General features: G+C 41.0%; 1 protein-coding gene across 2 annotated transcripts in view; it reads left to right on the plus strand.

Moving 5' to 3' along the window:
- The window catches only part of mtcl2 (microtubule crosslinking factor 2), a 122,762-nt gene that overhangs the window by 24,454 nt on the left and 79,709 nt on the right, over positions 1-18,599 (plus strand). For both annotated transcript variants that reach the window (XM_079675149.1, XM_079675148.1), the window contains exon 4: positions 4,257-4,406. In XM_079675149.1, the coding sequence (XP_079531275.1) occupies positions 4,257-4,406 (150 nt within the window). The remainder of the gene's footprint in view (positions 1-4,256; positions 4,407-18,599) is intronic.

Genomic DNA, 18,599 nt, shown 5'->3' on the forward strand with positions numbered 1-18,599 from the left:
ACACACACACACACACACACACACACACACACACACACACACACACACACACACACACACACACACACACACACAGTGGTATAATATAAACCACTCTGATAAAACCTACAGGGAGGGGAGTTAATAAAGAGATTACCGTTTTAGAAAAAACAGCTGTGTGTGGATAGCAGGAAGAACAAGGCAGTTTAACCCAATCTCACAAACGGTGCAGTGTACATGAAAGGAATTACTAACTGCCGTGTGTGTGTGTGTGTGTGTGTGTGTGTGTGTGTGTGTGTGTGTGTGTGTGTGTGTGTGTGTGTGTGTGTGTGTGTGTGTGTGTGTGTGTGTGTGTGTGTGTGTGTGTGTGTGTGTGTGTGTGTGTGTGTGTGTGTGTGTGTGTGTGTGTGTGTGTGTGTGTGTGTGTGTGTGTGTGTGTGTGTGTGTGTGTGTGTGTGTGTGTGTGAAAAACCCTTACCCTCACTGATCTGGAGGGCTTTTTTCTACTCTTGATTCCATACTCTTGCATACACACACACACACACACACACACACACACAGCACCCAAACTGAATCTTAATTAGATCCTATAGCTCTGTTGCTGGGTAGAAACAAAAGCTTCAATGGCGGTAAATTCCTACACACTTTCCTTTAACATAGAAGAACAATGCAGCATTTATTAGATGTCAAACACTAACAAAGGAGCTTTGAAGAAGAGGAGAGGAGGTGGAGATTGAGATAGAGGGTTGATGAAGAACCATAAACCCAAACCCAGTAAACAAACCATTAGTTAAAGCAGTTTTCTCCTCAAATATAGATGTTCCTATAAAAAAAATAAGCATTCAGTGTTAATCAATCACTGTCTCGGCCCAATTGGATCCACTTAATGGTTTATTGGCTTTCAGGCAAAAAACATTAGGAACTTCTATGTGTTTTAAGACTGTAATACTTCTGATGTTCTGGAGAGTGACAGAGAAATTGATATTCAACTCGTGTTTGGTTAAAGTGATGATCCGTAAGATCCATGTTTGTTCATTAATAATCTGCATACTCAGTTATTGCTGCTGTAGTGTGTCTCCATTTCACGCCCCGCAAAACCCTGCCAATCAAATATTGTGGGCGGGAGTTTGAATACATCTTCTATTTGAATTACATTTTATGAAATCTATATGGCATGTAATGAAGCCTCCAGGAAGTACACTGCACCAGGCTGTACAGTCAGTATAGGGGTCACAGTGGCTAAGAATACAGGAAGTTAGCATTATTCTTATTTTTTTATGACGTTAGCTCCATTAACGTATAGAAGTTTTTGTTGTTACATGGTCTTGATTCCTTTATTCATAAAGATAATGCTGAAACGCAAAAAATAAAATAAAAACCATATTTTTGTATATAAGTCTATATGTGATAGAAACTGTAGTTCAATACACAATATGACTAGAATGAGCTGCTTACTGTGCAGCTACAAAAAAGGGAAATATTGTAGATGGTGGTGCAAAGGCTCCAGTGAGTGACCGCTTGGAAAATCCATAAATGAATAAATAAGTCCTAAGAAAGAAAAATCTGTTTGATGGTACATCTTTGATAACTTCCTGTACAGCATATTCATTTTTTTTATACCTGCCAAATAACATCCGCAAGATGTGTGTTTTCACAAGCAACAGTAACTTTAATCAACTGGGTTTAGGTTGAACCATAATGACTCAGTGGTACAAATGTATTTTTATTGTCAGAGGATTGTAATCAGGTATTTAATTATCAGACGATTAAATAAAAATTGAGAATTGGATGGAAAGTGGTGAAGCAGATGAAATAACACAGAGAAATGAGACTCACCATTGTGACTGAAACTCTGAGAGGAGACCTATAAGAAACCATTGAAACAGGAGAATCACACGCATTAAAAAAACATGAATTGGCGTGTGGGGGAGCTCAGGGAGCCGTTGGGTATAGAGTGAGAGTGGGCTGTACAGAGGGGCATTGTGGGACTCAGCTGCACACTGGCACTGGTTCCAACACACATATGCAGACACACAGTCATACTCTGGTACACAGACTCACACTAAATATACACAATTAGAAATTGTGTTCAGAGAGTTTGTAGATGAGCATTGCAAGTGTGAATCACACACACACACACACACACACACACACACACACACACACACACACACACACACACACACACACACACACACACACACACACACACACACACACACACACACACACACACACACACGATATTGAACAAGACACACACACATGCAGACAGCCACTCTCATTTGTAAAGTATAAACTATGCTGAATTCAGAATAAATGAATAGATCTGTTAGTGGTGCAGTGACGCGTCCTAATACCCGGAATAAGCTGCGCATGGGTACCTTCCGGTTCCCTCAACAAAAAAGCAATGCAATTAAATCTATCGATTAGATTTATGATTAGAAAATTATAAAAGTAGGGTAGACATGTGGAGATTATCCGACTGAAAAAAACGTGATCCGTCTCTTAAATGTGTGTCAACCACAGACCTTATTTTGAGCTATTTTCCAAAATCCTATGGAGAAATTGCATTGCTTTTTTGTCGAGGAACCGGAAGGTACCCATGCGCAGCTTACTTCCGGGTTTTAGGACGCGTCACTGCACCACTCTATTTGGAATCATAGAGCAACTTTCCAGAAGCAGGGCAGCAGCAGCGTTAGCGAGGCAGAGAGAGAGATAGCAAATATTGCATCTTAAATAGAGTGCCAGATTAGGGAGAAAGTGTTTGGTTGGTTATATGAGCGGGTAATGCATATTACGTGTATATGTTTCATTGGTGCTCGAGATGACTGCCTGAACTAGCCTCGCAGGCTTCACTCCATTTGTGTGAAACTGTTCCTATTAACAGTATATTTAACGGTACTTCAAATGTTTAGTGTGTCTGTTAGCCTTACTTTAAATGTAATGCACATTAATAACCTGGATGGAAACATAACACATTATACCGCTTGTATTTCAGTCTAAAATGTCGATACTAGATACTTGCGTAATTTAGGATACTACAGCATGAGTCAGGAATGTTTTTATGCCGTTTTTACCGACCCCTAAAATTAATACGGCAATGCTTTTGAGACAAAAAGCCCATCCAAAATGTCCACTGATGTTCCTAAGGCTATAACAGAACAGGAACAGGAATGAACAGAATTTACAGAAAATAATTGAGGCTCATGTTTTTATATTGGCTCTTAGTTTATGCTTTGCCTTTCTTTATACCATGTAATAGACTACAAATCAAAACCAATGATAACTAAAGCAAACAATAACAATGTTGTTGTACGCACCTCTTAATAAAGTCATTCATGTTTTGAATATTAGAACATTTTAACTCCATGAGCTCTACTAAACCTTAATGTGGTGATCAGATTTTATGATGTTGCTTTTAGTTTCCTGTTGTTTTATATCAGACAGCAGGGAGTTGACTTTGTCTTTTGTGTGACTCTTTGACTTTAGAAACTTCTAATGAATAGTTCTCCCCAGGCGGAAACGATATGCCTTTCATAAGATCACATTATGTATCGAAGATCAGTTTCTGCACGAGTGGTGTTAATTATCTTCTTGGCATTATTAGATCAAAATAAAGAAGTCCCTGCTGATAAATGTGCACACTTTGTCGACTCAGCTGAAGCGACCAGCGTTTAACTGGTGTTGTTTGCACAGGCAGCATCCAAAAACTCATGTGCCGCTTGAGAAAGAAATAGATCCAAGGTAATCTCCCTTTTACGTGGGCAGAGATGATTTTATTTAATAAAGTTATCTCACAACTCTACTTTATGTACTTTATTTGTTTGAGGGGAACATTCGTCATATGTCTTAGAATTCTTAGAATTGTTTTAAATGTCAGCAAAGTGTAGCAGGAGTTTGAGGATGCTATGTTTATAAGGCCATACATCACTTCAAATACCAAAAGTAGCACTGGTAAAATGTTGGTGGTGTGCTAGCTAGCTAATTCTTGCCAAACTAACTAACCATCCCATGATGTCCAGCTGAGGAATGAAGATCTCCTAAATCGGATTTTAGATTTCCATTTAGTGACATGAGATAGATTTTTTAGCTTAGCTTAGATATCTGCGATTTTACATTTCGGTATCTCTTAGTTTTGCTTTCTTAGTGTTATTGCACAATTTGATGCTAATATTTTATTTTCTGGTCTAATTAATATTGTAACTACACTTTTATCGAGGCTAGTAGGTCAATACATGAAACCAAACTAATTCCCTCCTTCCGTTCCCTCTTAGGTGGCGAAGGACGTGTCCATCCGTCTACACAAGCAGCTGGACAGCGTGGAAAAGAAGAGGAGTCGCCACGAGCTGGAGAACGAGGAGCTGCGGGTCCGCCTGCAGGACCTGGAGGTCGCCAAACAGGTCCTGCAGCAGGAGATTGAGAAGGTAGGAACCAAATAGTATAACTTTGCCATATGCAGCCATGAGTGTCCATTGTGTGTTAAGCAGTGCGGGTTGCATCATTAAATGGGAAAAATGCTATTTGTTAGCATGACTGCTTACACATAGTATGTGAAATATTGTTGTAGCTGAAAGGCTACTTCTTTTGTGATTGGTGCAGTTTCTTGAAGATTTCTGGGTGTTTTCTGTGATATTCCTCAGTAAACAGCATTTAGTTGCTTCGTGTGGCAGCTAGAGACATCCAATGTACTGCATTGCTATTTAGTAAACCTGCTGAAGATGATTGCTATGTTCCAAGTTTAGACAAAAGGGTGTATTTGAGTTTGAACCAGCCTGGACATTTCAGACTAAACATTGAGTTTCAGGCGGATCCTTATTTAGCCTGCCTGCCTTTTAGTTTGTTGAAGAAAATCAATGTTTACTGTGCGCCTCAGGAGAGCCCGTCTCTGCTCTCATCTAGTGATTTCTGCCACTCTGCTGCCACTCCAGGGACTTTGTTTTACCAAGTGTAGCCACTAAAGCACTGCAATATAAGGAGAAAACACGATTTGATGTCAGGGCCAGCTGAAGTGAAAATAAACTAAATGGAGTTGGCGTTGCACTACCTTTTGAAAGGAAAACATTTAAAAATAAAGTGATTTTGAACCTAGCCTAGTTGAGTTACGCAAGATTGATCTCTCCACTGTTTCCCTCCTTTCAATCTTTCCAGCCCTCACTCTCTCTCTCTTACTCCTGTACATGGTTTATTTGCCTCACTGTCTAATGGGCTGATGCTCCTGGCCTTGGCCCCGGACCAGGCCCCTGATGTGGGTCAGAGTTGGACGCATGGCTGGCCTGCTGGCATGAGATCTGGGTCTGTCTGCTCCTCTTTGGCCAGAGTGTGTGTTCTCTCAATACAAATGACAGTTTGCTGTTAATGGATGGCTGGAAAAATGTCTGGGAGGGTGAGTGAGTGCACCCAAAGTTTGCCAAAGCAACTGTAGCTGGTTATTTTCTTGTTCACTGATTATAGTCAATTGGAGCATTTGGCAGATTTGGTGAATCATTTATTTACCATTGAATATTCATTCCAAACATGACCTGTATGCATGAGATTTGCAAAGGAACAGAAAGAGTAAGATACCAGCAGATACTTCGTCCATCCACCATTGATGTTGTATTCATAGTTACATCTGATTTTCATTGCAAAGAATACTCATTTAATTACTGTTAAATAGCTGATGCATCAACCTCAATTGAAATTCTCCCGGTTTTTTTAATTCATTTGATATGTTTCGCGTTTGCATTGAAAGATGTTTTATTTATTTACTTAGAAACTCTGAAGTACCCTGGAAAACATGACAATGCAAATATGTTGACAATCAGTGTTGATTATTTCCGCATTTATTCAATCATTTTGAGATAAAGAGTTTGGTATGGAGGAACACCTTACATATTACTCATCTATTGTACTGATCTCTCAGCCTTGAAGCTCTCTAGTTGTTCGCTAACTCTCCGACTAAGATGGTTTCATAAGCTTTGTTTGGGACTGTTGTGTTGAGTTATGCTAGCCCTTCAGAGAAGTGGATTCTTCACATAGCTGATACCATAAAGGGGTGTGTGTGTGTGTGTGTGTGTGTGTGTGTGTGTGTGTGTGTGTGTGTGTGTGTGTGTGTGTGTGTGTGTGTGTGTGTGTGTGTGTGTGTGTGTGTGTGTGTGTGTGTGTGTGTGTGTGTGTGTGTGTGTGTGTGTGTGTGTGTGTGTGTGTGTGTGTGTGTGTGTGTGTGTTCTCATCCACACAGGAATGTCTCACTCATCTGTGTCTCATCTTTGATCATACAATATAAATAGGAGAATTTAAAACTACCCACAAACTGTAAATACAGGAATTAGATAAAGACATGAAAAATAAATGTGTGTTAAAAAAAGACAAACAACAAGTACAAAAGGCAGCCAGAGAGAAAAATCTCAGACAATGAAGACTTTTGGGATTCACAGGTGTAAAGGAGGTTTGTGAGTTATTGATCGTGTCCTGGTGGCGGTTGCAGGCTTCTGTCTGATATTGATATTCTTTACAAAGCAGAGCCATGCGCTGTTGAGCTAGACCTTTATTCTGCTGCTGCAAAGTTGGATTTATAAAAAATACGTAGGTGTCTTTTCTTGGCCATGTTTTCCATATTGTAATGCTGTAATCTGGCTAAATGGTTATCTTAATGATCTGTAATTTACACACACTGCCTTCAGTTCACAATTGTAGCTATCACTGAAGCTATGCCATTACATAGTGCTATCCCAACACATTGTCTACTAGAGTATATTTAGCACACACACACACACACACACACACACACACACACACACACACACACACACACACACACACACACACACACACACACACACACACACACACACACACACACACACACACACACACACACACACACACACACACACACACACACAGCTATTGTTTACTGCCCTGTGGGCAAACAGACACTCACGGCAATTAAGTGGAACAAGGAGAAGGGACATGTTCTCTCTCCTTAATTTCTCTGTCCTATTCTCATTTTCTCCCACTCCTTCCTCACAGACCAACTCCTCCCTCCCTCCCTCACCCCATGTATTATCACCTTCCCTCCTGCTGCTTCCACAGAGACCCAGAGGAATGCTGATGCAGTGATTTCTTTCTCCCTCCTCTCTTTTTAAATCTCCTCGCTGCCCATCTCCTCCTCCTCCTCCTCCTCCCCCTGTCCTCCCCCTCTCATCACCCTCCCCCTCCTCCATACCAAAGCCTATACTCCCCCTCTCACTCACACGTCTCCATTTTTGTCTTCCCCCTCCTCACTTCTCCTTCTCCACCTCTGCGTCAATGATCTCTCAAAGCATTGATCCGTTCCAGCTGTTTGACCTTTGAAGAAGGTACGGTCAGATTTGATGGAGGGATTGTGGAACGGGTTACAGGGGAAGTGTAGAAATAGAGAAGGGGGTGTATGGGGTGCGTCCTTTTCAGGTGTTTTGTCATGTGAAGGTGAAGGGGAGGATTGATTGAAGGGATGGAGGAAGAAGGGATGTTGGAGGGGGGTGGTGAAGCAGGGTTTGATGTTGAGCGGATTTGATGGATGGATCTTATACATTTCAGCAGTTATGAAAGAGGAGGAATCATCGCAGACAAAACAAACAAGAGTAAGCTGTGATTCATGGTGTGTAAACAGACAAACAATACCACACTTTGCTCTGTGTTTCTGTTTCACTCAGGGTTCACTGAGCTGTACGTGTCCCTTTGCCTCGTGAATGGATAAGTGAGGGATAGAAGGAGGAGTAGGGGGGCAGAGGAGATAAGAAGGGCTGGTGTGTGCTCATGATGTGATCAGAAGCAGAATTAATGAAGGACCTTGGTGGGTGGATGGATAGGAGATCATACAATGTGTCTGAGCTGCCGCTGTGAGGCGTTTCATGTATTTGTTCATGCTTAAGTCTCACATATGGATACAGACACAGTCAGAGTAGGTCTGCATGTTGATAGATACAATGATTATCCTCTTATTTTGCTGAACACATACCACATTACACACTATATGAAAATCATGACTAATTGGACACTTTACAAATGGAGTTAAACATCAATTTAGTCAAAATTTGAAAATGTTATGAACATTTTGCAATAACTTAACAGTACTAGGCCTGATTTAATTCAACTTTACTAAACTTAAAGGCCCCTTAAAACTATTCTTTAAATGACCACATAGTCCTTATTGAGTTGTTTTCACAATAAGTATTGCAAGATGCATTTTCCAAACTTATTTAGTGATACATTTGTTTGTTTATTGAACAAATACTTTAAGAAAACCCAAACTTTTTTGCAACAAGGTATCGTCTTGGGTTCTCAAAATGATAAAAACACAACAGAAATAACAATAAAAACAATATAAGTTGTATCAAATAAAAAAACCGAATGAAATTACTTTACTAGATTACTTTGTTTGATAAAGTTAGCACAATTAAACATTTCCTATTTGAGTGAACCAAAACAAAAGGCCTACACTTACTCGCATCACTTTTGTCCTATTGACAGAGAGCAAGTATTTCTAGACGCTCACACTGGTGCACGCTGTTGAACTGTGTTACCAGAGCAGTCTGCATCCCAGTGCTCCTTTGTTCATATGCTGCAGCAGGAGCTGACCAGAAAAGCTGGTATTCCAGCTGTGGCCCACTGCCTCAAGGTGACTGAACACAAAGCAGCAGAGGAAAGGTTAAAAAAAGGAGAGGTAGGCAAATGGAGAGGTGGGAAATGGTGGGATATGAAGCAGCGAGAACAGGAGGATTTAACAGAAAACAAAGGGGGGACACACTGAAAAGAGAGGTAGTGGTGAGGGGGGGCATGTGGGGTCTTTGTAGCAGGGCTGGCAATGGAGGAGATAACAGCCTCAATTGGAAAAAAATAAACTCAGTGAATTGAGCGCGAAGGGAATAATGCAGCGTGCCAATCACTGATTCTCTTTTCTCATTCTGTCGCTCCTTCTCTTTTGTCGGCTATTTTCTTCTCTTATAGTTCTGCCTCTTTTTCACTAACATGTACTCCCTTTATCTCTTCTCTGCATGCGTTTCACCCCCCTGTTTTACGTGAAGGTCAATTTATTCTCTTTGCATGTGTGTGTGTTTGATAGCAAGGTGATTTAGGGTTTGTCCATTTAGGATGATAAGGCCACACAACGGCTTGGGCACGTATACATAACATTTAATGGACAAATGGACAAACTCTTCTACCTCTGCCAAGTGTAAAACCTCATGTCATTTTCTTACTTTTGTCATCAAATTTCTGCGTTTTCACTTTGTTTCCCCATTATTTGACACAAATGATAACTACGCATACAATTCTGTGGATAAAAATTTCATGTGTGACATTTGTGCTCCAAAGTGCCCTCTTAAATTCCAACTATGGACACAACCAAGTAGTGTCAGTAGCGATTACAGAAACTGATGATTTCCACATTTCAATTTCATGTAACCTATTGAATAATGGTGCATTCAATGTGCTCTCTCTCTCTCTCTCTCTCTCTCCCTCTCTCTCTCTCTCTCTCTCTCTCTCTCTCGTATTCCCCGTGTACTGCTGAAGGAAGCTGTTCCCTGTTTTTTCTCACTGTCAGGAAGTGCTGCCTATTGTTTGAGTTGAGGGATTTAGGGCAAGGGTAGCCAGAGGTGTGTGTGTGTGTGTGTGTGTGTGTGTGTGTGTGTGTGTGTGTGTGTGTGTGTGTGTGTGTGTGTGTGTGTGTGTGTGTGTGTGTGTGTGTGTGTGTGTGTGTGTGTGTGTGTGTGTGTGTGTGTGTGTGTGTGTGTGTGTGTGTGTGTGTGTGTGTGTGTGTGTGTGTGTGTGTGTGTGTGTGTGTGTGTGTGTGTGTGTGTGTGTGTGTGTGTGTGTGTGTGTGTATTTTATGAAAGCGGAGACGGGCGTTCCTTAACATGCAGGTTCTGCTGCAGGTTGTGTTTATGCCCCTGCCTACTTTGACCTTTTTATGTTTATTCCTGCATGCATGTGTAGCAGCACGGGGGTACATTGTGTTCTTCAGCAAAGGAGAGCAGAGGAGTAACATGAGATGTTCCGGGTTAATGGGAGGTCGGTTGAGCTGTAAAGTTAGATGACACTTTGAGGGTAAAACCAGGGTGTTTATATAACCTCGGTATAGTACATCAATCTAACTCAAAGGGGGGACAAAATCTAATTGAACAAATTGTAGAAACAGCTATTCTAAAATTGTATTAATCCATCAACATAACCATCTAACCTACCTGCCTACCTACTTACCTGCCTACCTTACTTACTAACTAACTAACTAACTAACTAACTACCTACAGACCGACAGTTTTACTTACAGTAATCTATATAATGTTATTGCTACTAAATGAAATATTTATATTTGGTCTTTAGAGCAGCCTCAGTCCCTACATTTTTCTTTTAATAAACTCAAACATAGACAGGTATTAAAGGAATGTTATAGCATCTCATAGGAGTCAAATCCAATAGTTCCCAAAATGCTGCGATGCTGTAAAAACTCAGTCCCATCACTGTTATGCAATCCAGCCCAACAGTAGAGCGTCAATCAATCATGGTTAATGCCCCTTTCCCCCCTTCATATCTACTTTTATGCAGCTCTCAGGTCATGACACCCGTGTCTTATTTCCCCCGCGGTCCATCGCAGGCCAACAATGAAAGCTATGATGTCTGTAGGCTAACTACTGCGGGTAAATGGGTCAGAGCATCAAAGCAGCCCAGGGTTTAAACTTTATCTGGGTCAGAATGATTGATTAGGCTGAAGATGGTCTTAGAGGAACGCAGAGAGAAAGCAGCCTCATACCATCCACACCCCACAGCAGTTTGAGGGAGATATAGAGGAGAACCCAGGATAGAAATATGAGAGAGAGATACAAAGATGGAACATGATTCTGTGTTGTCAGAAGAAGGGAGATGGAAAGAAGATTGATAGACGGAGAAACGAGCGAAGAAATAATATTTGAAGAGAGGATAAGCCGTGTGAGCGCGGAGAAGAGGCGAGATTGAGAGAAATGGTGAGTGATATGGAAGACTGGAGAAAACAAAAGATTCAGGGAAGATGAGTGACAGATGAAGATAAAGTGTAGGAATATATTTGAGAAGAGAATGACAGATCGAAATGATATACTGCAACGTCTGCAAGGAACGAAATGAGACCAAAAGAGCTTGCAAACACGGGTATAGGGTACAACATCATAAAGAGATGAGGGAAATACCAAAAGGAAAGGAGCACGATGATGGGGAAGGAAAGAAAAGAGAACAAAAGATGGTACAGGAGAAAGAGAATGAAGGAAAAAAATACACGTCAGGGGAGAAATAAAGAAAAAGAGAAAGCTTGGAAGACAAAGGGAATATTGCCGGTAGCATTTCTGGGTCGACGGGAACTTCGCTGGTAGTGAACACAGTGGGACATACAGAGGTTACACGCACGCACGCACGCACACACATACACACACACACATACACACACACACACACACACACACACACACACACACACACACACACACACACACACACACACACACACACACACACACACACACACACACACACACACACGCACACACGCACACACAGAGAGCTGTGCGCTTGCTCTTGATCATATGGATGCACTAAAATGTACAGGAGAGTAGAGAGTCCTTACAAGGACAAGCCAAAGATTATCACTGTGACCCACTGTTATGTCAAACTGAGCACAAAGACATTTGCCATTTGTTTCAGTTTAAAATAGATGTAATCTACTTGAGGTGTTTCAAGTTTTTTTGTCCACCCTGTTAATGATGTAGAGTAGATGACACAATATTGCAGTACAACAAAAAGTAGTATGAGTGGACAAAAACTGCATATTTTAACCTTGAAGGAATTGACTGCAAGGCCTTTGTAATAACCTGCATTAGGTTCCACAGAATATACTGCATGTGTTTACTGTACTGTATCCAGGGCTCTCGACTAACTTTTTTCACCATCCTCCCGGAACCGTCCCGAAATACAATCTAAGCCGTCCCGAAATTAATGTGGACCGTCCCGAATTTAAAATATTAGTTTTTCTACTACTTATCATTAGTTAAAATCATTCAAAGTGACCTTTAACATAAATAAAACATCATACAAATCATTAGATGATAATTCATCAACCTTTTTATTTGAGTAAATCAGTCAATCACATGACAAAGGCCAAATATATTTAAACAAACACACAAACGAGAAAATTACTAATATTGAATCAAATCAAGTCCCATCCAATTATCAAAAAAAATCCAACACTCTATCCTGAAGACAGAACCCAGAGTAACCACTAACCAGGAGGACAGTCTGTAACACAGTCAGGAGACCTTTACAAACTGCCCCGCCCCCTCGCACACAGACGGGAGAGAGAGATCTCGTCTGGATTGGAAAGCTCGAAAATACATAGACGCATGTTGTAGTCTTATTGCATATTAGAAACGCGGAGTTGGATAAACTAAAACTGCGATATAATGTTTATGTAGCAATACTACATATGACATATATTTTTTAAATGTCTCCAGTACCGATAAAAAGTCAGATAACGTCGGAGCTTAACGTTACCACTTTCTTTAATAATTCCGGTCCGGGCGGAGCCCGTTTAATACCGGGGCTCGGTACCCATCCATACATGGGGAGAGGCGCAGCACATTGCTAAGGACTAAATACGATTGAGGGTTCTCATCTCAGCCTTATTACCCATAGGGGAAGAAGTGGAGTAAGTAAATAAAGAGGCCGGCGCTCCAGGGTCTGGTTCTGCTGTGCGTTTTTGTGATGTAACGGTAAAACATTTCAGAATTCCTCCACGGGATACCATTGTCATTTTACATCACTCAACCCGCGAAATACACACACTCAGTACATAGCCTACTTTAGATAGACCCGCGAATTTGCGGGCCAGGAATTCGCGGGCACAGCCAGCTGTGCGGCTGGCTGACAGCACATGGGCACAGCTTATGTGTGTGTGTGTGTGTGTGTGTGTGTGTGTGTGTGTGTGTGTGTGTGTGTGTGTGTGTGTGTGTGTGTGTGTGTGTGTGTGTGTGTGTGTGTGTGTGTGTGTGTGTGTGTGTGTGTGTGTGTGTGTGTGTGTGTGTGTGTGTGTGTGTGTGTGTGTGTGTGTGTGTGTGTGTGTGTGTGTGTGTGTGTGTGTGTGTGTGTGTGTTTTTCGCGGGTTGCTAAATGTTTTGTGTGTTTATGTTGACAAGGAGGTTTAATAATTGTGTGCTACACACAACGTGCAGTCGATTTCATTTTCATCGCCGTTTGTAGTAGAGTTAGCAGGGTATTTTTATTTTAACTCTCGTCCCAAATTCGTCCCAAAATTATTTGTTATCCTCCCTGACACTATTTTTTTCGACGACGGGACGTCCTTAAGCTCGAGCCCTGACTGTATCTCTACCTCAAACCACCAAGTATTGGAATAAATGAATGGTCTGCAACCCCAATTAGGCAAACATAAATCTGTTATTTACATGTTTTACAGCACTGACTGAGAAATGAAGAGGCCCTATTGTGCTTTTTGGGGCTTTCCCTCTCCTGTAGTGTGTTATCTTTTCCTCTCCTTTCTGTCCCACACACTGCCTGAAATGTATCCATTGGACTACTTTGTTTCCGTTCTGTAGCAAAGTGACAAGACTTGGAACCACTCACACTTCTATTGGCTAGCGCTCCAACACATTGTAAGTGATTGGATAAGTGGCTGGACATCTCTAAGTGGTTGGCCAATCACAGCAGAGCCAGCTAGCTAACCAATCAGAGCAGACAGGGCTCTGGTTTCAGACAGAGGGTGAAAAATGCTGCTGAAAATGAGCATTATATGTCCCCTTTTGGCCAATTAGAGCAAAGATGCCAACAAACCAATATATGTTTTATGTTTATTTTGCTTTGAACATTTAGTTTGTAAAATATTGAAGACGTATAGCTTATTTTAGGTTTTGGCTTGAGAGCTAAGTTAAAAAGCAAAAGTGGATTGTCTTTTTTGCATTCCAAAACGAATAATTTTAGCATTTATTGGTGAAGGTTATGGAAACATGGTCTGCATAGGTAAAATCCCTGTCTCTAGTGTCGAATATACACACTTTGTATTCCCATCCACCACTCCGACCTCCATGCCATGACTTCTAGCTGCTGTAATAACGACATCACACTATTGCTTTGACTGTGAAAATACACGCTGCAGGTCATTTTGAGCTGTCCAAATAAACAACCAACACTGCAGTTTCTCTGTACGGGACCAACTCAACCCAACACGAAAATAGTCAGAAATCATCCTCTTCCAATTCAGAATCAGAAGTACCACTTCACTGTGCAGCCTCTCATATTATTTACCCGCCACCAGATATATTTGCCATTAATTTTTCAACAATCTTTTACAAGGCCAGAGGAAGAACAGAGCTAACACAGCATCCCTACGACAAGACATTATTATTGTGTTTGCTTCTGTATCATGTCCCCCTCTCCTCAATGCCAATATTTGTGTTACATTTCTCAACAGTTGAACATTTTTCTAGCGGCCCACAGGGGGCGAAGAGGTAATTTCAGGCCTCAGTAGCTAGAACATGATTGTGTCTGTGATGCCCCACGTACTGAAGGGCCCTGAACTGTTTGAGTCACTGATGGAGACACTGAGAATGAAGGAGCTGGGAATTAATAAAAACACAAGAAGGAAAGAAAAGGGGGGGACAAAGAAGTAGAAAGGGTGGATAAATGGATGGATTTAGAGAGGGGTGGATGAAGTGATTTAACTATCCAGTGATACAAACTCCATAGGGAGCAGACCTAGCTGAAACACCACTTTATTCTTTTGTCTCTGTCTGGCGCTTAGTTTGGTGTTATGCAAACAAGATGTTGGCTTCACCTTTGCAATTGACAATTATTTCCATTATCAATTAATGGATTAGTTGTTGGATCCATTAAATGTTAGAAAATGGTGATGTCGATCAATATGATGTCAGGTGATGTCTGGATTTTCCCACAACTCAAAGATGATCAGTTTACTGTTATTCCGGTGGTAGAGAAACCAGAACATATTTGCATTTAAGAATTAATAATTAAAATTGATTATACAGCATAAATTTCACGATCCATTGGCTTTTGCTCTGGATGTGAACTGATTTCCTGCCAATCTGAAGGCTGGTAGTTCGATCCTTGGTCCCTCAGACTCTACAAGTGTCCTTGGGCAAGATGCCTTTCCCCAAATTGCCTCGTATGAAACATCCATCAGTGGGGGAGAGTGTGGATCAGAATGTTTATGGATCTTGTATGCTATCCTCTGTGACCAATATATGAATGTGTGTGTACATTGGTGAATGCTGCCTGAGTTATAAAGCTGTTGATGTGGTCGCTACCATTTACCATGATGTTTTACAGTCGACAATGAATCGATTCATCTCTGCAGCTCTACATCGCATTGCTACTTTTTCAATTACAATCATAATAAACTGAGAAAGTAAATACATCTTCACTTTTAAGTAACTTCTACAAAAGAATGAATGTCTTTTTTGGATCAATAAAGTACAGATATTTATGTATTTACTGCTATAGGCTATAATAACAGAACAAAAATGGAGGTAGGTCCAGATAGATGTTCTCTCTCCTGGTCATAAAAGCTGTTTTTCTCCTGCACTTCTGATTGACAGTGTGCTATTAAAGCCATAGCGATTAATACTCACCGGCTTTGACTGCAGGACACTTTATTTGAGTGCTAATGCATAACCATAAAATGACTCCTCAACACTGATGGAGGGCACTTATTTGCTCTAAACCTTATGTGTCTGAAATGTCACCTAGTTAGGAGTGGAGGAACACGTTCACCTCCACTCATTCTTGAATGTTGTTTAACTGGTTTTAAAAAAGTGTTTTAAAACACAGTTTGTGCAGAATTTCCTGCAACTCAAAGGAATCTTTCAAACAAACTCTTAAATTAATTTAGTTATTCAGTTTGGGACTCGATTCTAACCTTACAGTTGCATAAGTGTTGGAAAATGTCAGACATAAGTGCTCCTACACTTGCTCCGCAGCAGGTGGAGTAATGAAAGCTTCAGACTCGTCACTGTTGCCTCAAGTGGCATCAGGTCTTTAAATATCAAAAGGTTGAAATATGCTAATTTCAGTCATCACCAAAGTGTATAGAAAGTACAGAGTAACTCTTTATTTATCAAGTACAAATGGGCGAATCGTAATATTTGAAAGCATAGGTGTATTTGAAAATATGTAACCTTAAACTCTTTTCTATGAAGAGTTTGCTTCCAAAAACCACAAAGCAGCATATGTAACATGCACCGGAGCAAGTATAGGTGTACACTGTACAGTGTTAAAGAAGTCTTTGTTACCCTGTCATTTTTCTATAAGGATAAAGGTCACTTTTTATATTAAAGATGTAATTAACCTGGATTACATTTACCTTTAACTGCATCTACATGCCATCTTTCTCCCGCATAAATAAAGAGCAGATTATTAAGGATAGGTTTAGAGCCAATGTGGACAGCTTTAGGTGTCTGTCGAAACCGGACAGAATGAAGTCGATGGGGATATGAAAAGAGGGTAAAACAGGATAAAGAAGGAAAAAAGACCAGCGTGTGAACAGACACCTTGGAGGCAGTTGGTGAAGGACAATACAGGACACTAATGGAGGGAGATTGAGGACGGAGGGGAGAGGGGTTCTCTCTTTCTCTCTCTGCAGCTGTTAAAAGCTGCTGGAGTGCAGATTATCTCACCTACTTTATGGGGGACACACTGGGGTTTGCTAAAAAGGTTCCACTCTGGTCTCTGTTGGGAACCATTGTGTCTGGAGATAAACACACACACACACACACACACACACACACACACACACACACACACACACACACACACACACACACACACACACACACACACACACACACACACACACACACACACACACACACACACACACACATACTGTATCATGTAGTACTGTATGAGAGTATGTGTGCTGACAGTGTTAGTGTGATTATCTATTGATTGTCTAACATACAGTATGGAACATATAGATCCAATGTTGCTCCCTTGAGATTGTGCTTGAGGGAGGGAGGGAGGGAGGAGTTGGTCTGTGAGGAAGGAGTGGGAGAAAATGAGAATAGGACAGAGAAATTAAGGAGAGAGAACATGTCCCTTCTCCTCGTTCCACTTAATTGTGTTGAGTGTCTGTTTGCTCACAGGGCAGTAAACAAGTGTGTGTGTGTGTGTGTGTGTGTGTGTGTGTGTGTGTGTGTGTGTGTGTGTGTGTGTGTGTGTGTGTGTGTGTGTGTGTGTGTGTGTGTGTGTGTGTGTGTGTGTGTGTGTGTGTGTGTGACATGTGTGTGTGTGTGTGACATGTGTGTGTGTGTGTGTGACATGTGTGTTGCATCAGACTGTGTGTCTGATCAGCTCTCGGCTCATGAATTGAACATTAATGATATACATCCTGATGTCAGTGGTTATCTGCTCAGAAGACGCTTTATATTGCTACAGCACTCAGTGCTGTCAGAATCCCTGTCACTGTACCACTGGATCAGCAGGAATCTGTAAACGTTGCTGGGTTAAAGTTATGTGTTGACTTAAATATAGGTGTTTGCTCACAATGCCAAAGCTGACATTAGTATTATTGAAGAAGCCACGCCCGAAAGCACACCCTGCCTACTCATCTATTCTATCTCTAAATTGGACCATCATTTACAAAATGAACACTGTGCTATATTGAATAGAACCTGAAACTAGCAATGAAACCCATGAACGAGCCCGAAATTTTTTTACAAAGTTAATAAATCGGGTGAGAAGTAGGGGCTATTTTTTTTATAGACTTCTATACAATCAGACGTCTTTTTACAAACAGTGGAGTCTCCTCCTGCTGGCCATTACAAGTAATGCAGGTTGAAGGCACTTCTGAATGAGACCCGGAGGTTGCTGTTTGATTAGGCCCAATAACAGTATGCAAGCGTGTTCCTTATGTCAATACGCACATTGGTATGCGTGAAGTTTTACCACCTTTAAGCATACAAGTCTTACATGCTTGCATGCTAACATATGTCAACTACAGCTGCACACAAACTGTAAGAGACTCTGATGTTCATTGGTTTAGCAGGAGTTTGGACAAATGAATCTTTGTACCAAAATGTATTGCAATCCTTTCAATAGTTGGTTGTAGATTGCAGACATTAAATGGTGGGCTTGCCAATAGGCCGTCACTATCATGTCCAAAGCCACGCGGCTAGCGTGGCAAATTATGTAGCTCACAGCACTCTCTTTTCTTTCTCTTGCAGCTACTGACAAAGTGAGTGCTTTTATTCACATGTGAGCTGTTTAGAAAACATCTTTCAAATATACCTACAGCCTTCTAAACCAGATGTTGTATTCTAATTACATGTGTGTTGAATGTTCTAATGTACCAGTAATGGATGTGACCCTATTTAACTGTGACATTTCTTAATGTTTCCAGTGTCAAAAGAATGAAACCTCCCATGATAATTGTTAATCTGAGCAGCAGATTTGGTCTGTCTGTGACTTCACTGCTGGTTTCTCACTATCGGTCTGATAAACTGAGTGCTGGAGGCTGCCGAGCTCCAATCAATACAGGCATTTCAATGTTTGATAAGGATAAAGGGCCTTTGAATTTAATGGCTTTACACTTTGCAAAGTGAATA

This window comes from Notothenia rossii, assembly GCF_949606895.1.
Source record: "Notothenia rossii genome assembly, chromosome: 4".
NCBI lineage: Eukaryota > Metazoa > Chordata > Actinopteri > Perciformes > Nototheniidae > Notothenia > Notothenia rossii.